Source organism: Bufo gargarizans, chromosome 9 (assembly GCF_014858855.1).
Source record: "Bufo gargarizans isolate SCDJY-AF-19 chromosome 9, ASM1485885v1, whole genome shotgun sequence".
In the NCBI taxonomy this organism is placed as follows: Eukaryota; Metazoa; Chordata; class Amphibia; order Anura; family Bufonidae; genus Bufo; species Bufo gargarizans.
In genome coordinates, this window is record NC_058088.1 from 187,801,547 (window position 1) to 187,824,123 (window position 22,577).

Consider the following 22,577-nt stretch of genomic DNA (forward strand, 5'->3'; position numbering starts at 1 on the left):
TGATCTCCATCGCTCTGTTATCAGGTCGCCCCACCGTACCCCAGTGCTGTTACGGTTTCTGCATCGACTTATTGCTGAAACTTGCCAAAGAGATGAATTTCAATTACGAGTTTCACCTAGTGGCTGATGGGAAGTTTGGCACCCAGGAGCGGGTGAGTTGCTTACATTATTTGCGTCCATTATTTTGTACATTTTACATATTCACCAAATAACGCAACTGCCCCTTTTTCACTGAATGGTACCGCAGGGGAGGACCTTATGCAAATATGAGCAAAAGTGGGCGTTTTTGGAAACAAATGATACATGCTACCCAAAATGGGGATTATTCTATATTAAAGTGGTATACCTACTATAAATGAAAAACATTTAAGCTCTTTGCTGTCTTACATTTAGACCATTTTGTACGCCTAAAACAGGTGCTGGCCCATCCCCTTCCCCGCCCATTCCACGCCCACATTTTTTTAGACCTGGCGTGAGCGGTTACCTTTGCACCACAATCTGCGCCAGAAGTACGCCTAATTTAGGCATATTTCTGTTTAATAAATTACCCCCTGGTCATTAGTAAGAGCCTCATGATTTTTAATGGCCAGTCCACGATCGGTTCCTCCCTGCCGTGGATGGACCCTCTAATCCGATTTGCGCTGGCTAAAGCAAAGTGTGCAATCTAAGGGATTCGGTGGTAGTCACCCTTTAATCCCCAGGTTGTGACACTTGGAGTAGTTTTAGATTGGAGACAATAGTGTATCGGAAGAGTAGTGATCGGGCTGCATCCAGAGGCCGGAACTAAGTTAAAATAGGCCACTGGGGATGTCAATTTCAGGGTTACCTTGGTTGAGAAAAGCAGCCTGGATGGGGCTTCTGAGAATGAAAAGAGGTAGGGGTTGCTTGTTGTCTACCAACCACACACCTAGATGCAGGAAGAGGAAAGTTCTCCAGGTTACCTAGCATCTGCACGTCTACTATGGCCAGGATCGGGGAAAGCTCCTCATAGGGGCGGCCCAAGGTAAGGTATTGGACCCTGTTTATACCCTACCCCGTTGGTGCAACCAGGTGATGTAACCAAATATATATCATGCGCGCATTTGGGCCTATATCCATGTATACTTGTGAAGAACAGCTGCGTGAGGGCATTTGGCTCAATGAAGTGTCTGAGCCCTCAGGCCGAGCGGGACAGCATGCCTCTGGCTCATCCACTTGTCAGATTACATGCAGCTGCTGGCAGATTAATCTGGGATAATACCTGACAAATTCACTTTGCCTCTTCTTTTCTGTCAGATGTTCCTAATGGTATAAACTTGCCCTTTGTAATCATCTTAGATTAATCTGATAAGTGCGTTCGCCCGGGGAACGGGAGTAAAATGTGTGAGTCGTCTTGTTTCAGGTTAATAACAGTAATAAGAAAGAATGGAACGGGATGATGGGCGAGCTACTGAGCGGACAAGCCGACATGATCGTCGCCCCGCTGACCATCAACAACGAGCGCGCTCAGTACATCGAATTCTCCAAGCCCTTCAAGTACCAGGGGCTGACCATCCTTGTGAAAAAGGTATGTAGGGTAGGAAATAGCAGGGGTGGACATAGAGGAGAGTGGGTCCCCAGAACTAAAGCAATTTCTGGTCCTCTCCTGGTGCTCATTAAGATAACGGTCTGGGGCACGCTAATCATCCTACAATTTCACTCTCCATTGACTTATTTACCATGTCCAGGTTTACACTACCCATAGACCAAATGGACTTGGTCCCCCTTTCTTCTTTGGCCCTATAGAAGCTGTCTTGTCGGGTTCTGTATTATACAGGCCCTTGGGATTTAGAATCTTTGAAACCAGTAGAGTCCACTTTATGGGAGTCACGGTGGGTAGGATCTATGGGGCCCCAGTAGTGATGATCGGCCAGGAGAGAACGGAGGCATTGTACATATTTATGGCATGTACCGCAATGTAGCCTGTACCGGGAGGTAACTTCTCACACTAGCTCAGAGGTATTAGGGCTTATGAAGTTTTAAATGGGTTGTGTCACTTCAGCATTTATCAACTGGAGAAAGTTAAAGGGGTTGTGTCACTTCAGCAAGTGACATTTATCAGGTAGAGAAAGTTAATACAAGGCACTTACTAATGTATTGTGATTCTCTATATTGCTTCCTTTGCTGGCTGGATTCATTTTTCCACCACATTATACACTGCTCGTTTTCATAGTTACGACCACCATGCAATCCATCAGCAGTGGCCGTGCTTGCACACTATAGTAAAAAGTGTCGGCCTCTCTGGTGGCGGGGACCGTGAGAGCCGGTGCTTTTTCCTATAGTGTGCAAGCATGACCACCGCTGATGGATTGCAGGGTGGTCGTAACCATGGAAACAAGCAGTGTATAATGTGATAGAAAAATTAATAAAGCCGGCAAAGGAGGGAATATGGACAATCATGAAAGATTAGTAAGTGCCTTGTATTAACTTTCTCTCCATAATAAATGCCATTTGCTGAAGTGAGAGGACCCCTTTAAGTTCCCATTTATCAATTGTGTTGCATAGCAATAAGACTTAAAGGGATATGTGTGATCGGTGTGGATTGAACTTCTGGTGGTCATGCATGATCTCTACTGCTCCATTCAAATCAAGGTCTACTACACTGACCTACTTCTACAGAGGAATCAGTGCCAAGTGCACCAAACTTCGAATGAACCAATCCTTCCAATAACCCTTTGCTCCGGCTAATACTACAGTAGAGTCCTGAGTGGGGTTGCATCTTCTTCTATAATGTCCGTAGCCCAAGAGAATGTCTATTGGGGTTGGGGCAACCCACTCAAGGCCTTCTCCAGGACCAGCAAAGTGCAGTTTATACAATTTATATAGACTTCTTTGTGTGTGTAACTACCAGGTGAATATCTAGACAAAAACAACTCTACATAGCAAAGAAGTAAAGAAAAACTTTCATTTTGTAGGGTAAAAAGAGCAATGTAAAAAATGTCAAATATTAAGAGAAAAATGTCAAAAATCTAAACATTCAGCTTTCAGGTATTTTACTCAAATCACTCAATGGGGTGCATACTTAAAGGGGTTCTGCACTTTGTTTTAACTGATTATCTATCCTCTGGATAGATCATCAGCTTCTGATCGGCGGGGGTCCGACACCCAGGACCCCCGCCGATCAGCTGTTTGAGAAGGCAGCGGCGCTCCAGCAGCGCAGCGGACTTCTCAATGTTTACCGCCCGCCCACGGACGTCACGACTAGTATCAACTAGCGTGGGCGGGGCTAAGCTCTGTTCACTTGAATGGAGCTTAGCCCCGCCCACGCTGGTTGATACTAGTCGTGACGTCAGTGGGCCGGCGGTAAACAGTGAGAAGGCCGCAGCGCTGCTGGAGCGCCGCTGCCTTTTCAAACAGCTGATCGGCGGGGGTCCTGGGTGTCGGACCCCCGCCGATCAGAAGCTGATGATCTATCCAGAGGATAGATAATCAGTTAAAACAAAGTGCAGAACCCCTTTAACTTTCCAAGATTTTTTTTTTTACTTTTGACCTGTCCTCTGGACAGGTCATTAGTGTCTGATTGGTTGGGGTCCGACACCTGGGACCCCCTCCTATCAGCTGTTCACAGTAATGAGCCCAGCAGCTACACCTGGGTTCTTCTTAGGCTGGGTGAATATCTTTTACTGGAGTGTGGGGGGAATGGCATGTCCCACTACCAACCTGCATGCCATTCTATTAAAATCCAGTCCATAAAATACTGTAGAATAAAAATTCCTCAGAAAGCTACAATTTGCTGAAACAACACAACTTTCTTGATTCTTTTTACCTCACCCATCTGAGCAATCTTAGTGAGATATACACCACCTCCAGTACGGACTATGCTAGTACAACCTATGCATCTCCTTTATAGTAATATAGATAATGAGTATATTTTCTTGGGTCCTTACAGGAAATCCCCAGGAGTACACTGGATTCATTTATGCAGCCTTTCCAGAGTACTCTATGGCTCTTGGTCGGACTCTCTGTACATGTGGTGGCCGTTATGTTGTATCTACTGGATCGGTTCAGGTCAGTCCTACAAGATGATTTCTGTTCTCTGGCAATCTGTTCACTGTACTTGTAGGAAGCGCTGGTAACATAACTTCATAGTTTTGACCTAACGGTCATTGATCCCTGTTATCGTTTCACCTTGGACTCTAGAGGTAGTGATAAATGTGATAATGTGGCCTTAGAAGCTGAGCATCAACATATCACACCATTCCTGGTTGGGTTTGGTCTGGAGTTGTTTGTATCTTCTATGACCTTAGTACAGCGATTAATAGCATAATATTTTCATTATGAACGTGCTTCGCATACCCTGACTTACCCATTGCATTACCTTTCCTCCCAGTCCATTTGGCCGTTTTAAAGTGAACACTGAGGAGGAAGAGGAGGATGCCCTCACACTGTCTTCTGCTATGTGGTTCTCCTGGGGTGTCCTGCTGAACTCTGGAATTGGAGAAGGTGACTTCAACGTAGACCTGTGTGATAGATGTAAAAGTATTCATCATTAGTGGTGACTTGGGATGGACCACATTTTCCCCTGGGTAGATTCTAGTGCTCATTATCGCGCCCCCTTCCCCCCGCCCCCCAGGGGCACTACTCAGATCTTTTTTGTGAGATTTAGATATTGATGACCAATCTTCAGGATAAGATCAGATCAGTAGGGATCAGACACCTGGCACCCCCCACCGGTCAGCTGTTTGAGGAGGCTGCTGCCTTCTGGTGAGCACCAATGCCTCTTCACATCATGCACCTTACACTGTATAGTGGCTATCCTTGGTATTGCAGCTCAGCCCTATTCTCTTGAATGGGATTGAGCTGCCACTAGGCCACATGATCGATGAATGTGACGTCACTGGCCTAGGAAGAGGCCACGGTGCTCACGGAGCGTCGCAGACTCTGCAAACAGCTGATCGTTGGGGATGCTGGGAGTTGGACCCCTGCCTGTCTCGGAACAGCCCCTTAAAGGATCACGGGTGTAGGCCCTAAGACATACAGTAAGTGCACTAGTGCCCACATTTTTGCCCCACAATGTATACCATCCCCACCCAGTAAAATTTCCTGTTTTTTGCCCCACATTAATATTGCCCTCCTTTGTGCTCCTGCACATTAATACCAACTTTTCCCCTCCACAGTCATAGTTACCCTCTTTGTGCCCTACACAGTAAAAATCTCTCTTTGAGTCCCCCCAAAAACCACTTGCCCAACACCATGGAGCATAGCGGCTTTTGTCCTGGACATGACACAGGCAGCACGATGGCGTCAGTATATTGTGCCAACTGCGTAGGCCGCAGGTCTAAGCTGGAGTGAACAGTGAGGCTCATTATATCCACGCCACAGGCCAAAATCTGGGTCATGAAGCCACCATAAAAGTCTCTGAATTAATAAACTGTAATCTGCGTTATATGACCACATGCACGGTCAGCTAACCCCCAAGATGGATCAATATCAGTCACATGGCAGTGATTAATGGCCTCTTCTTCCACAGGGGCACCAAGAAGCTTCTCGGCTCGGATCCTGGGCATGGTGTGGGCTGGATTTGCTATGATCATCGTAGCCTCCTACACTGCTAACCTGGCTGCCTTCCTGGTGCTGGACAGACCTGAGGAAAGGATAACAGGGATAAATGACCCCCGGGTGAGTAGCTTCATGTAGGACACCAGAATAAGACTGCAGGGCATACGGTGGGGAACACCTTGAGCTCCATACACTTTTTTGGGAACCGATGTAGACAGCCTTCCATAGGATTGAATGGAGAGGTGGCCCGACATTTTCTCTACCGCTCCATTCGGACAGGGGGCTCAGGGACCCCTTTTTCTCGAGATCACTGGGGTGATCAATGCTGTTCATGGGATAACCCCATTAAAACAACTAATAAAAGCTGCGTTATCTTGGTCTCCGACATGGATAACTGTCATGGCAGCCACCGCACATACATGAAGTGTACACTAACATCCCAATCATTGGTTCCCTTTTCTGGATGCTCTGCTCTGTGTAAGTCTCCTTCTGTCACTGTATCCATGAAACATCTGGAGGAAGGGGATGTCCAGCACCTAGCTTTCCAAGGGTGCAATATACCCCAGGGGTCCGTCTCAGCATCTCTGTGCACCGAACATGACTATGGACAAGTGCCCCGAGTGTCCCCAGACAGTGAGCCGTTTCTTTTTTGCTTGCTACATATTCTATTCAACGCTGAACACAGCTATGGATCTTATCCAAATAGCACAGTGGATGAAATTATGGCTGCAGTGCTGCATCTGTGGCCTCCTGAACATCTGAGAACGTGACGGGCGATGTCTGCAGTTAGGCTGTATACAGAGACCTTGTCACTGCCTGATACAGAATGTCAGGAAGGTGTGGCGGCATTATTGAACACTATTCTTCACTACAATATGACTGCGGATCAGATAAACCTCACATATTATCTCCTTATGCGGATTTATTTCACACTGAAACATGAACTCCATAGGAAACATTGGACTTGAGATGTGCCCAGCCCATCCTATCTTCCGTATGTCATCCTGTACGTCGGAGCCAAATTTGTTACTGACTTTTTAGATGTATTTTGGGCTACAAAAATGTTTGTGTAATAGGCTTTTTTTTTTTTATTGTTGGTTCCTTTGGCTTCTGCAGCCTCCGCGTTTCACAGTACATAGCAGCTGCAGAATGATGTTCTGGGATAAATCCGTCTCCTGAACACTTATTTAAACTGATTTATGACCAAATTAGAGCACAAGCCGAACTAAGCAACATTTTAAAAAAAATACTATTACAAAAACATACTTTGCCCCAAAATAAATAGAAAAAATGGTTCCAAAGAAAAGAAGTCTGTCACTAGGAAATTTGCAGTCACACCAGACAAAATGTCTTGTAGGACTAGCTGAGATGAATGTAATGATAACTTTCAATTAGCGATCCGTTGTATCATTCTAGAAAAAATTGACTTTACATCCATATGTAAATGAGCAGTTAGGTGCACCGAGGGCGGGCCCAAAACACTGTCCACCCTTGCTCAGCCCTTCCGTCTTTTTGATGGATGGGGCCAGGTTCCTGCATAGTCTGCTTATTTGGCCCTGTCAATCAGGAAGGAGAGGGAGGGGCTGGCAGAGGAAGCCGGAGGGGCAGGAGTGCACAGAGCGGCTTGGTGCACCTAACCGCTCATTTATATATAGATTAAAAGTACTCTTTCTCCATAAAGGAGCAACTGATTGCTAGGTGAAAGGTACCATTACATTCAGCTGAGCTAGCCCCACAAGGCATTGTGACCAGTGTAATAGTGAATATTCTGGTGACAGGCTCCCTTTTAAAGAAGTTTTCTGGTTGTTTAATATTGATGCCCTATGCTCAGGATAGGTCATAAATACCTGGCCAGTGGGGGTCCAACTCCCTGTTTGAAGAGGTCACAACGCTGCGGCCTCTTCCTGGGCCAGTGACATCACATTCGTCGGTCACGTGGCCTAGGAGCGGTTCAGTCCCATTCAAGTGAATGGAACTGAGCTGTAATACCAAGTACAGCCACTATACAATGTACGGCGCTGTGCTTGGGAAGCTGCAGCTCTCACTGTAGCACCACATCCTCCTGAAACAGCTGATCGGCGGGGGTGCCAGGAGTCGGAAACCCAGGGGAAGCAGACAAAATAGATGCCCATCCAAATACAACTGGACAGTCTTGTCCAGATTAACTGAGCCTCCCAGCGTGGAGTCTCTGCATATCTCCAAGTTGCGTCTTCAGGATCTCAGTGCACTAACACTGCAAGAAAAACTGGCACCACTTGGTTATCATTTGGCCTCTCTGCCAGTGGATGTGAGGATTGGTAAACTCATGCTTTTTGCTGCCACCTTGGCCTCTAAGTCTCCTTTTGTGTGTCCATGGGATAAAAAGGAAAAATGGTTTGGAATACTTAGGGAGACCCAATCCTGGTGGAGATATAATACAGCCTTTAAGGTGATTAATAGCTGCCACTTCTTCTGGGGTTAGGGAAAATGGTTGTCTGCTTTGAGCATCATACAGCGGTTGCATAAATGTTGATGCTGAAGGTATCCACTGTCTGCAATGTGTAACCAGACACGAAAAGGTTCGGCGTTGCTTTGCATTTTTTGGTAAGGGTGCCTCTATGATTGATGATTCTTTCCTTTGATAAATGTTTAATTCCATGTGACATTTGGCCCCCTCAGGGCCGATCGTGTCCCAGGTTGATAGGAATGTCAAGTGGTGTGGTGCGGCCTTAATAGTCTCTATGTGTCACGGTGCTCCTACCTGGATTCCGTCTCTCCCCAGGGTTGCTCTGAAACAATAAAGGGGATGAGTAATGGTGGAGAATAAGTCGAGTCCAGGCCTTGATAAAGTTCAACAGCTTTACTTGGGTAAACTTGCATTTAAACAATATTCAGGCTCTCTCTTAGTTCCAGCAGGCTTTGGCATAAACTGGCAGGCACACTTGATAAGTCTGCTTTCTCTCTCTGCTGTGCTAAACTCAGCTTGGGTCTGGTTACTGGACTTTTGGTCGGTTCTGGTATTCCTGGATGGGGGGGCCTTTGGCTGTTGTTCCCCTCCTGACACTCAGTAATTAATATAGCAAGGAGTCAAGGGGCTCTACGAGCTATTTCCTTTGGAGAAACTTCTGCTGCAGCCGGAGAACATTTTCCTCTTGCTGTTACGTCTTTCATGTCCTCTCAGCTCCACTATCGAGTCTAAACTTCAACCCGCCCCCTCTGGTAGGAAGCAGGACTGGCCCACTTCTGCCCAAAGTGGGGAAAATAGAATGTTGAGAGTTCCAGTCTCTCTCTCTGCCATATACGCTGCCACCTGCTGGTGAACCAGGCGTATTAATGAAAAAAACTGTTTCAAGATAGTAAGGTAAATGCACACTTGTGAAGGACCTGGAAATAATTACACAGATGACATAGGTGTTAGAAAATTTTCACACTAGCGTTATTCTTTTCCGTTATTGAAATCCGGTAAAGGGTCTCAATACCGGAAAAAAACGCTTCCGTTTTATCCAAATGCATTCTGAATGGAAAGCAATCCGAGAATGTCTTCCGTTCCGTCCCTTGTACGGTATTTTTTTCCGGACAAAATTCCGGAACACTACCGCACTTGCCAAAACGTTAAATGTATTAATGCCGGATCCGGTACCAAGTGTCCAGAAAGACGGATCTGGTATTTCCGGTCTGCGCATGCGCAGTTCTTTCTAGCTTTGAAAAAATTAACTACCGGATCTGTTATTCCAGATGATACCGGAAAGACGGATCTGGTATTTAATGAATAAGTCTACTGGACGCTCATCACTAGTTATATTGATTTGGTGAATTCTTTGCTCCTTGTGGAAGATAAGTCCAGCAATACTGCCGCCTGTCATGTGTAAATGCAAACAGCACCTGGCTGCCCTCCTCCAAGGGAACAAAAAAAAGAAAGCTTTAGCCAAATCAAGAACTGTGAACCATTCTGAAGAATTTGGGATCTGTGATAACAGAGTATGAGGATTTGGCACCACTGGCGTTTCTAATACAGTTATTTATGGCACGCAAATAATGGACCATTCTGTATGTTGCTGGTTTTCCCTTTTCTGTCCATTTCTTAATAGCAAATAAGGGGGTATTGTAGGGGGGATACACATTCCCTAATCACACCAGTCTACAAGTGCAGTGTCCCAGGGGGTCAGTAGTGGATGCTGGGCTTTGTAGTGCAGATTGACCACTAACCTGGGATCCACTGTCGTCTTCAATTGGGGCAAATACTGGAACAGGCAGTTATTTAACAGTTCGTGACGCCAGTGTCAATTAAACGGTGACACGCCGTGTAAAGTATGGTGGAAGAATGAAGCAAGCACAGGATAGCCAACAAAAACTGGAACTTTTACTGAATATCAGTCAGGATAATACACGGACACTGGTAGTGCACAGTTCCATAAAAGACGGTTGGTTTTAGAAGAATACAGATGGTTCTTGACATTACAGGAAGGCCGGTCTTAGCGATGAATTATACAGAGTGTTGATTACAGGAGATGCAGTACAGGCGGCTTGCACACTATTCCTGACTGGTCCCGCTACATGTGACTTTCCTCCAAGGTCTAATGCCCTTTATCTGGCGTACCCTTGAAGCTGTCCTTATCTAGTACCTCCTCTGTTATCTTGAGTACCTCTCGCTTTATCTGATCGGCCTCTGTGGTAATCTGTGTCTTGGCTTGTGGCTCACTTATGCTGCTTCAGCTGAACGGATGGTGACTCAGGAGGGGAACCTTTTCCTTGGATCCGGAACCCGGTTACAGGGCCTTTACTACCCTCTCCTAGCCGGCAGGCTTCAGGCCTGCTCTGCTCTCACAGGCCCATAGCCTGGCCTTCTCTCAGACACAGGATCATTTCTGACCTCTGCTCCCACAGTCTGTCTCCTGCTATTACTTCCTGACTGGGCCTTATATAACCTAGGGTTCTCTAGCTCCCTCTAGTGACTCAGAGCTGGAACTACACCCTAGCCGGCCTGCAAATGCACGTTTCACAGTAACAGGAAAATACATAGCATGACATTATAAGATATTCTATACCAACCTCCCCTTAAATACCGGGGGAACGACAATACCCAAGTGACCCTTCAGTAGTGACGGGGTATTACTCTCCCGTACACTACATACCCCGCTGCTTTAAGCTGAGTACGACCTCGTACTCCATCAGGGCCCGCCCAACTGGAATCATGACCTGAAATAGAGGAAGACACATGCATGCATACAGATATGTCATTTACACTCTTATTAGACCCAATTGGCAATGGTGAAGTGCGGTGACAAGGGGCGTCGTTCTCTTTTTCACAGGATAGTGAGTGGAACGGGGGCGCTGACCTGGCACAGCGGATGTTGAAAGAACCAGGATAGTCCATGATAATAAATAAGTCCATGATAAATTAACCTCTCAGAGGCTTGCACATAGGAAGTCCATCTCTGGGCACATATACTTGAATAAGAAAACCGGTTATTAAATACTGTCAGCAGCACATATATAAAATGACAATACAGGACTCTGACAATACCAGGGCCATGTTATCCTGGCAAGTCCTGCTTACCCTTTAAAATATTGCTGACATAAAAATGTCTTTTCAACCTGAAATGGGGGTGAAAAGGGAAAAATAGTGCAAAATAAGGCACAACTGGGATTGTAGCAGCGAACCGGATGTCCCAAACAAAACAAAGGCAACTGGAAGCATTGATACTCAGTGGCACATTCTTTAACTAGGATGCCACCGGCCGTGGGTAACTGGCAGCGAGCTTCACCAGCTCTGCCAAATGGAGGGACAAACGGCCATTAAGAAGATGGACAAGAGGGCAGATGTACTCACAGACGAGTGTCCTGTTCTTCCTCAGATGACGAGTCGACATAGGGAACCTGCAGCAATTCTTCTGGCAAGGACGGCCACATTTGGAACCCGTCTCCCCTGACAATTTTTAGAGGGGAAGGTTTGTCTTTCACGGCCTCCATTTCAGCCTCCGTCCTCGGGAATGGAAACCACTGCACGCCTCCAGCGCAGCCAAGGTCCGCCACCCAGTACACCCGCTTGCGCAGGGCCTCTAGTTCCGCTTTAGTGCAGGTGGTCGGATCTACCGGAGGTCCAGGGGGTCCGGCCGCTGGGGTAACAATGGCAGCTGCGGTTTGGCGTCGGGCCTCAGCCCATTCCTCTGCTCTCCGGCAGCTGTCCTGTCGCTCTTTCTCCTCCTCTCGTCTCACTGCATCCGGAGGGGGATACCGCTCCTCCAGCCCCTGCAGCACGATGGGCTCCCAGAACACGTCGGGGCTGAGGTAGGTCTGGTTCTGTAGATGGGTGGTCCGGGCCTTGTCCACATGCGCTCTCACTATCTCAACTGGCTCTGACCTCTCTTTCCCAGAGTCCCAGTTCTCAGCCGGCGCCTTCGGGCGAGTCACTGCGGTGGCGTAGGGGCCCCTTAGACTTTCGGCAGGGGTGTATTCTATGATCTCCCCCATAGTTAGATTGTGGAGATGCTCTGGGAGGTAGTGCCGTTTTACCGATCGCCGGTTGACATAAAAGTCCCGGCCAGTCCCCAACTCCTGGATAAACCCATAGCCTTTCTCTTTATCAAAGGACACCACGATCCCGCGGCGCCTTTCTAGCTGGGGCTTACCCGGAAAGGAGTCTCCCTGTATGGACTTAGCCATCTCCTCGAACCGCTTCTTCCGGCTGGTGTTCTTTTTCGCCACCGCGGCTCTCAGCTCCTCCATAATAGCCGGCCATTCTGCATGCCGGCGACGGATCGGTGGGGACTCAGGTCGGGTGATGCTTAGATCCATGGCCTGGGCCCAGGGGGTAGCCGTCCAGGCTAGAGGATCCCACGGCCCCAACTCCGGAAAGTCCGGTGGAGTGGCGCCCCACTCGCACGTGGTCTCAGTCTCTCTCTCTGCAGCGCACGCCATCTCTTCTCTTCCTGGTTGCTGCATCGACTCTGACTCCTCCCACACGCTGGGCCAGTCTATCTCCATCTGAGCCCCGCCTCCCAGGCGTAACTCTTCAAAGTAGTCAGCCGCGTCGTCACTCCTCAAGGTGGGTGGCGCTCCAGGGCAATCGTCTCCTCCTTCTTCTTGGAAGGTTTCGGCGCCAAGTTTTCGCGCCTCTGCACATCCTGATGGCGCAGTAAAAAGCCTCATGGCGCCGGCGGCCATTTTAGGTTTCCTGATGCTGCAATTCACTGACAGCAAGCAGGATGATGAAAAGTCCAGTAAAACACAGTCCACAAATGCGATTTTCTCTCTGGGGGTAGCGCAACACAGTATAGCGTCTTTGATTCCTCCCAGGCGCAATTGTAATCCACAGATTTCAGAAATAAAGGTTACAGTCCTTTGTAATACGGTGGTGGAATATTCAAAGCACACAGTTCACACTTCTCTGCACTGTAGAAGTATGCGTATCCTGTTCGTGACGCCAAAAAGAGCGATGCAGTGTCCCAGGGGGTCAGTAGTGTATGCTGGGCTTTGTAGTGCAGATTGACCACTAACCTGGGATCCACTGTCGTCTTCAATTGGGGCAAATACTGGAACAGGCAGGTATTTAACAGTTCGTGACGCCAGTGTCAATTAAACGGTGACACGCCGTGTAAAGTATGGTGGAAGAATGAAGCAAGCACAGGATAGCCAACAAAAACTGGAACTTTTACTGAATATCAGTCAGGATAATACACGGACACTGGTAGTGCACAGTTCCATAAAAGACGGTTGGTTTTAGAAGAATACAGATGGTTCTTGACATTACAGGAAGGCCGGTCTTAGCGATGAATTATACAGAGTGTTGATTACAGGAGATGCAGTACAGGCGGCTTGCACACTATTCCTGACTGGTCCCGCTACATGTGACTTTCCTCCAAGGTCTAATGCCCTTTATCTGGCGTACCCTTGAAGCTGTCCTTATCTAGTACCTCCTCTGTTATCTTGAGTACCTCTCGCTTTATCTGATCGGCCTCTGTGGTAATCTGTGTCTTGGCTTGTGGCTCACTTATGCTGCTTCAGCTGAACGGATGGTGACTCAGGAGGGGAACCTTTTCCTTGGATCCGGAACCCGGTTACAGGGCCTTTACTACCCTCTCCTAGCCGGCAGGCTTCAGGCCTGCTCTGCTCTCACAGGCCCATAGCCTGGCCTTCTCTCAGACACAGGATCATTTCTGACCTCTGCTCCCACAGTCTGTCTCCTGCTATTACTTCCTGACTGGGCCTTATATAACCTAGGGTTCTCTAGCTCCCTCTAGTGACTCAGAGCTGGAACTACACCCTAGCCGGCCTGCAAATGCACGTTTCACAGTAACAGGAAAATACATAGCATGACATTATAAGATATTCTATACCAACCTCCCCTTAAATACCGGGGGAACGACAATACTCAAGTGACCCTTCAGTAGTGACGGGGTATTACTCTCCCGTACACTACACAAGTACTCTTTAATCTGTGTCTCTATACCCTGGATTTTAGGGTTTCTACCATCAGAATTTGTGTTATGTAGCTGACTGACATTAGCGATGTGTGCACTACATAACTGTGTTTTTTACATTTGTCCCTGCAGCCGTTCTGCTAAAATACACACTTTTACAATATGCTATTGAGCCTCTAGGTGCTATGTGGGCATAGATTCAGCACCTAGAGGCTCGAAAAACTAACCATGTATCCCGCCCAGGTCCTCCGTTCTACCCGCCCCGCTTCTCTTGATTAATGTCCAAGTTCCATGCATCGTTGAGGAAATCCCGTGCCTGCGCCGTTCACTTCTGTATTCGGCGCAGGCGCAGTGAGTGAAGGCCACGCCCCTGGTGCCGGCTTCCTCACTTTGCCTGCGCCGACTACGTCACAGTGAGGAAGCCGGCAGCAGGAGCCTTCACTCACTGCACCTGCGCCGAATACAGAAGTGAACATACATCGACATCGTTCAAATTGATTAACAGGACAGCTATCAGACTCCAAAAATGTACTAAGAATTTCCAGTGTATCTTTTGAACTTAGGCCTCATGCACACGACCGTTGTTTTGGTCCGCAGTTTTTGCGGCTTGGATGCGGACCCATTCACTTCAATGGGGCCGCAAAAGATGCGGACAGCACTCTGTGTGCTGTCCGCATCCGCTGCTCCGTTCCATGGTCCGCAAAAAAAAATATAACCTGTCCTATTCTTGTCCGTTTTGCGGACAAGAATAGGCAGTTATATCAATGGCTGTCCGTGCCGTTCCACAAATTGCGGAACGCACACAGACACCATCTGTCAACAGTCATGTGCATGAGGCCTTACTCTCATATTCTTGGTTTCTTGCAGAGGAACAGTAGTCCCTGCTAAACCTGTTCCAGACATTGTTCTATGTGGCACTATCCCAGATGTTAGAACGGCTTGCTCCTGTATCCACTAGTGCTTCTATACTATCCTTCTAATCTTTATTGCTGTATGTTACGTTCCAGTACATGCATGCTTAGGCATTTCAGATGTCACCTATGTCCTTATTCCAGGACATGTCACAATTCACCATAATGCATTTTAATTAAAGACCAGTAAATAATAACAGCATCACATTAATGGGTCACCAGTCATATATAATAGTACCTTTGCTAGCTCTCCTGACCCGCCCCATACATATACATGTGTGTCCTGAATGTGTCTGGCAGCAGCTCGTCCCCTCTGAGAATAGTATGCAATTAGCTTTTTCCAAAAAGAAAAACATAGCTGAGCTACCATGGCTCAAAATGCAAGGTGGCTATCCTATAAATAATGTTCGACCTTTTAATCCACCCTTGAGACACACAGTAATTTAGGATTCTAGCTAAGCCAGAACCTGGTCTGCAGATAGAGGTTTCTGGGTGATTGCTCCTCATCAGTGCAGAGGTAACTGGCTTAACAGCTCTTCGTCAGGATCCAAGTGGTTGGCTCAACTCACACTTTTGGTGGCATATCGCTAGGAGGTGTGGGTCCCTCCTCTGGGACCTGCATCTATCTCTAGAACGGGGCCCCGAAAGTGAAGGAGTGCACATCGCGCAAGCGTGGCACACCTCCAATTACTTTTATGGGAATGCGGAAATCCCTGCTCGGCTATTTACAGAACTCCCATAGAAGAGAAAGGAGAGGTGGCTGCGCTTGCGCTGTGCATTCTCCGTTCCCTTCGATGGGAGTTGCGAAAATAGATGAGCGCACTCGCTTGTTCTTTTGTGGAACTCACATAAAAGTGAATGGAGAGGGTGCGTTTGTGCGGTGCATTCTCTATTCTCTTCTATGGGAGTTCAGAAAATAGCCGAGCGCACTAACTGTTTTTTTTTTTTGGGGGACTCCCATAGAAGGGCATGCAGGGAGCACTCTCCTTCACTTTGGGGGCTCCGTTCTAGAGATAGATGTGGATCCCAAAAGGTGGTACCTGCACCTATCAGACATTAGTAGCATATCCTAGCGAAAAGTGCGAGATGAGCCAACCCCTTTAAGCCAGTTCCCTCTGCTCTGCACTGATGAGTGGCAGTCACTCAGAAACAGCTGTCTGCAGAAGAGGTGCTGGTTTAGCTATAATTCTAAGTTATGTCTCAAGGCCTGTTTAAAAAGTCGAAAATTGATTTATAGGATACATCTGATGGCATTAGAGGCTCAGATATCTTTTTTTATTTTTGAAAACAGAGGTAATTTGCATATATTTTTCTCAGAGGAGCATGGCCTGGCCTATAAGCAGGCTCGGACTGGCCCACAGGGGTACAGGGGAATCCCCCGGTGGGCCCTTGAGCAAGGTGGGCCCCTAGTCTCCCACCCCCTACACAAGTGGCACATAACACAGTAGACTTACTGCACTACATACATATATTCAACCAGCCTATGTTCATATAAAAAAAACTTGTTAAATTATTTATATTTGAATGTATCCATATGGTGCGCCCCCAAAATACATATTACTGATGGGCCCTAGGTACCCCAGTCCGACACTGCCTATAAGGTTCCTTACGCCTACTAGGGGTTCTCCATAAGAAGAAATAGTATCATCACTGAGTACAGAAGAATCAGGCATGTGTATGGGCAGTATATAGCTAGCCATATACTACAGACAGTTGTTGCCTGAACGCTTGTCTGTTCCTCCTGACTTCTCCATACACCCGTCTCGCTCCGTACACATGTCCACCTCCTGAAGTCCATAAAGTTAAATGGAGCAGCTCCATGTTTTTTTTTTGTTTAGTATACGGCAGCCATTTCGGCTTTTCATATTAATTATTATTTCTGCAGCTTCGGAACCCCAGTGACAAGTTCATCTATGCCACGGTCAAGCAGAGCTCTGTGGACATTTACTTCAGGAGGCAGGTGGAGCTGAGCACAATGTATCGGCACATGGAGAAACATAACTACGAGAGTGCGGCCGAAGCCATACAGGCCGTGCGGGATAAGTAAGTAGCCCTCTCTGGAAAAAAACAACAACTGCTGCACAGACAAACTGCAGCCACTCCGGCTCTCTGTGTCACAGAGGAATGTAACCTAACTGCATTTCTCGCTAAGGTTTATAACAGGCCGCTTACAGAAATGTTAGACATTACCACGATGTCATTTCATCACGTAATGTCTGTGTGTGTCCTCCAGTGGGCGCAGTGCTCCAGGATTCCCGTTTAGTGCCCTTGAAACGCCACTCCACCTACTTAGATGTTTATCTCGTTGACGGTTCTTGATGAAATTGTGATTTAATGTCATGGGATGTTATATAATAAGGCGTATGTTGGATTTTGATAATCTAAAGCAAATGTTCACCCCTGGTAAGATTATATGAGGAAATACATACCCTGCGGAATAATATTGGATAGCTCAAGTCTATAAGGCCAAAACATCTGCTATCCAGTGGCCTAGCCGTCACACCCAGCCCAAAGGCCCCTCTACCACATAGACACCAGTATTATGAATGGTACTTGGTGGGGATGGGATGCATTTTTCATCGGGGTCCAAAATTTTAACTTCAGTCTCTGTTGTTATTCCTTTTTACTTATGTCTTCATTTCATAGTCTTAGTCCAGTCCCAGCATGCACAAATGGTCCTCACAACCATTTATGGGGACCTCTAAAAAAAAAAAAATGGGGTATCAAGATGTTCTGCCTGGAGTTATCCTTGAACGTCATCCTTCTTATCTCTCTCAGTAAACTCCATGCTTTCATCTGGGATTCTGCCGTGCTGGAATTTGAGGCTTCTCAGAAGTGCGATCTCGTCACTACCGGAGAACTGTTCTTCCGTTCTGGTTTTGGTATCGGTATGAGGAAGGACAGTCCTTGGAAGCAGAACGTGTCCCTCAATATTCTCAAGTATGTTCCAGACTGGATTTTATTTTTAAAAATGGGGGCGTTTCAGATGTGATGTTGAGTTTACAATACACGACACTTGATTTTGGGGCAGCCTGTATGGATGCTATGGTGTCACCTTTATTATTGAATATTGTGAATTTTTGAAGGACACCCCTCTCCATAGACCTTGCAGTGTTATCGAATAACGGTGTGGGGATGAGGCAATTGCCATAAAATGGGTCCCCATTTTAATCCCTGCTTAATCTCACTTGCACACATTAAAGCCCCACACCCCAGATGCCGATGGGTTCACAACTATGAGCTTCTCCAATGAGAGCTTTCAACCAGTCAGACTCTTGAGGGGGGGGGGGGGGGGTCTAGGCCCGTGTAACAGATTGACTGCAGGACAATGGGATAGTAAAACCATTTTAGATCAGTCGCCTTTAATTAATCACAGGATGTCAATGTCCATATCAAAATTATGTAAATTAGGCAAAAATTTGAACAAAGCAAGCACATTTTCCAAAATTCAGAGAGATGTTAATACTTCTAAGACTGGACAACTCATTTACATTGACAACTTATTTACACTGAGGTGACAGACCTCTGCCTAGAGCCCCCTCTAAATTTTCAATTTGCAGCAGATCTGTGAAGTGAAAATTCTATTGATTTTAATAAGTGTCCTGGAATGGAAAAATAGGGAGCACTGAATGAACAAGGGAGGGGACAGTATTAAAATTTCCTAGGAATTGAAATAGATTCCTTAGACCAGTCAAGCAAGTTCTGCATTATCTGATTTGTTCAAAACAGGTTTGTCTACCCTTGTTCGCCTAAATGTCACTTATCATCACTGTTCTTCAGCAAGAAGCATATTTATCTATTTCTATAAACAAGAATATAACTACTATAATACTGCTCCTATGTACAAAAATATACCTACTATAATACTGCTCTATGTACAAGAATATAACTACTATAATACTGCTCCTATGTACAAGAATATAACTACTATAATACTGCCTCCTATGTACAAGAATATAACTACTATAATACTGCCTCCTATGTACAAGACTATAACTACTATAATACTGCTCCTATGTACAAGAATATAACTACTATAATACTGCTCTATGTACAAGAATATAACTACTATAATACTGCTCCTATGTACAAGAATATAACTACTATAATACTGCTCCTATGTACAAGAATTTAACTACTATAATACTGCCTCCTATGTACAAGAATATAACTACTATAATACTGCTCCTATGTACAAGAATATAACTACTATAATACTGCTCCTATGTACAAGAATATAACTACTATAATACTGCCTCCTATGTACAAGAATATAACTACTATAATACTGCCTCCTATGTACAAGAATATAACTACTATAATACTGCTCCTATGTACAAGAATATAACTACTATAATACTGCCTCCTATGTACAGGAATATAACTACTATAATACTACCTCCTATGTACAAGAATATAACTACTATAATACTGCCTCCTATGTACAAGAATATAACTACTATAATACTGCCTCCTATGTACAAGAATATAACTGCTATAATACTGCTCCTATGTACAAGAATATAACTACTATAATACTGGCTCCTATGTACAAGAATTTAACTACTATAATACTGCCTCCTATGTACAAGACTATAACTACTATAATACTGCACCTATGTACAAGAATATAACTACTATAATACTGCTCCTATGTACAAGAATATAACTACTATAATACTGCTCCTATGTACAGGAATATAACTACTATAATACTGCCTCCTATGTACAAGAATATAACTACTATAATACTGCTCCTATGTACAAGAATATAACTACTATAATACTGCCTCCTATGTACAAGAATATAACTATTATAATACTGCCTCCTATGTACAAGAATATAACTACTATAATACTGCTCCTATGTACAAGAATATAACTACTATAATACTGCCCCCTATGCACAAGAATATAACTACTATAATACTGCCTCCTATGTACAAGAATATAACTACTATAATACTGCTCCTATGTACAAGAATATAACTACTATAATACTGCTCCTATGAACAAGAATATAACTACTATAATACTGCTCCTATATACAAGAATATAACTACTATAATACTGTTCCTATGTACAAGAATATAACTACTATAATACTGCCTCCTATGTACAGGAATATAACTACTATAATACTACCTCCTATGTACAAGAATATAACTACTATAATACTGCCTCCTATGTACAAGAATATAACTACTATAATACTGCCTCCTATGTACAAGAATATAACTGCTATAATACTGCTCCTATGTACAAGAATATAACTACTATAATACTGGCTCCTATGTACAAGAATTTAACTACTATAATACTGCCTCCTATGTACAAGACTATAACTACTATAATACTGCACCTATGTACAAGAATATAACTACTATAATACTGCTCCTATGTACAAGAATATAACTACTATAATACTGCTCCTATGTACAGGAATATAACTACTATAATACTGCCTCCTATGTACAAGAATATAACTACTATAATACTGCTCCTATGTACAAGAATATAACTACTATAATACTGCCTCCTATGTACAAGAATATAACTATTATAATACTGCCTCCTATGTACAAGAATATAACTACTATAATACTGCTCCTATGTACAAGAATATAACTACTATAATACTGCCCCCTATGCACAAGAATATAACTACTATAATACTGCCTCCTATGTACAAGAATATAACTACTATAATACTGCTCCTATGTACAAGAATATAACTACTATAATACTGCTCCTATGAACAAGAATATAACTACTATAATACTGCTCCTATATACAAGAATATAACTACTATAATACTGTTCCTATGTACAAGAATATAACTACTATCTAGACGTATGGAGTCCCTGTAAGGGCTATCGCCACCCGGCGAACTGAGCGACCCCACCACGTATTGAGCGATTTCTCCAGTATTGTAGCTACCCCCCTCCCCCCCCCCCTCCTTCTCATGTTTGTTTTCTTATTCCTGTCTGTTACTCTCGTTTGTTTATCTGTGTTCATTCCCCCTCATATGTTTTGAATACGATTGTATTTGATGCATTTGTCTGTAGTCATCTGCGTATGGCGTTTGTCATACTATTGCACTATTTAACTATTTGCTTTCTCAATAAAAAGAGATTTGGTTAAGAATATAACTACTATAATACTGCCTCCTATGCACAAGAATATAACTACTATAATACTGCTCCTATGTACAAGAATATAACTACTATAATACTGTTCCTATGTACAAGAATATAACTACTATAATACTGCCTCCTATGCACAAGAATATAACTACTATAATACTGCTCCTATGTACAAGAATATAACTACTATAATACTGTTCCTATGTACAAGAATATAACTACTATAATACTGCTCCTATGCACAAGGATATAACTACTATAATACTGCCCTCTGTACAACAATATAACTACTATAATACTGTCTGCTATATACAACTACTACTATACTATAAAATACTATAATTACTGTAATACTGTATACCACGCAGAACCTGACATTGTACAATTTTCTTACTGTGATATGTGTTGCATTTTAATATTTAGTTGGACCAAATAACATTTTAGGGATTTCTTTCACAGGTCTTTATGCATCCAGTACAGATAATATGGCAGCACTTTATGGTTTGTGTCCGTCATCTACTAGTAATAAATGGTAGCGGTTTCTCACTGTCTATTAATTTCCTTTTCTAGATCACATGAGAATGGATTTATGGAAGATCTTGATAAGACATGGGTCAGGTATCAGGAATGTGACTCTCGCAGCAATGCCCCAGCTACACTCACCTTTGAGAACATGGCAGGCAAGTGATATGCTGGGAGGAGGATAACCATAAGGCAGAGTCCTAGCTAGGCTTTCGGTCAACCGGCCAGACAAGGAGCAGGAAGGTTTTACAGTACAGCAGGAATAAAAAAATAAAAATAAAGGCTCAGATCCCCCGCCACTCTTGTTCTGATGCTTTTTGGGTCCCCTACTGGTCTCTACTTTTTGGTCCCTCCTGACACAGGATATGAGACTGCCGGACAATTACTGGCCGAAGCGATGACCCTCCTATGACAGTGATTGGCTGAGCCATCCCATTTCTGTGTCAAGAGGGACCAGCAGTTAGTAGAGACTAGGGCTGAAACGATTATTCGAATAACTCGATTATATCGAGTCAAAAAATTCATCGATGCAGTTTCCCTGCATCGAGGAATCGTTTAGATCACGTGATCACGGAGCGGGAGTGAAATTAAGCGTCTCACTCACCGCTTCCGTGTCCTCCGGAGGCCAGAGAGGCAGGACTGAGCCGGCCGGCACAGCGGAGGAGGAGGAGGAGGAGGGAGTCTCTGCCTCCCCACTGTGCGCGGCTGCCGCTGAAGACCAAGTAGGAGGAGGAGGAGGGGAGGGGAGGGACTGTGGCCACTGCGCCACCAATGAATGTGCCGGCCATATCCCACAGGGTCCTCCTCCTCCCCCCAATCATTGGTGTCAGTTCCGATCGGAGCCCCAGCAGTGTAATGCTGGGGCTCCGATCGGTTACCATGGCAGCCAGGACGCTACTGAAGTCCTGGCTGCCATGGTATGTTAGTGAGCAGAGAGCAGCGCATTATACTCACGTGCGCTGTGGCCGGCGGTCGCTCCTTCTCATAGGTCTGTGCGGCACATTGCTAATGCTGTAAGCATTAGCAATGCGCCGCACAGACAGAAGAAGGAGCGACCGGCGGCCACAGCGCACGTGAGTATA

General features: G+C 45.2%; 1 protein-coding gene across 4 annotated transcripts in view; it reads left to right on the forward strand.

The window, feature by feature from the left end:
• The window catches only part of LOC122946141 (glutamate receptor ionotropic, NMDA 1), an 87,132-nt gene that overhangs the window by 47,989 nt on the left and 16,566 nt on the right, over window positions 1-22,577 (forward strand). For all 4 annotated transcript variants that reach the window (XM_044305525.1, XM_044305527.1, XM_044305526.1 and 1 more), the window contains 8 exons: window positions 25-152; window positions 1,382-1,546; window positions 3,908-4,026; window positions 4,349-4,461; window positions 5,489-5,637; window positions 16,713-16,870; window positions 17,606-17,767; window positions 21,544-21,653. In XM_044305525.1, the coding sequence (XP_044161460.1) occupies window positions 25-152; window positions 1,382-1,546; window positions 3,908-4,026; window positions 4,349-4,461; window positions 5,489-5,637; window positions 16,713-16,870; window positions 17,606-17,767; window positions 21,544-21,653 (1,104 nt within the window). The remainder of the gene's footprint in view (window positions 1-24; window positions 153-1,381; window positions 1,547-3,907; window positions 4,027-4,348; window positions 4,462-5,488; window positions 5,638-16,712; window positions 16,871-17,605; window positions 17,768-21,543; window positions 21,654-22,577) is intronic.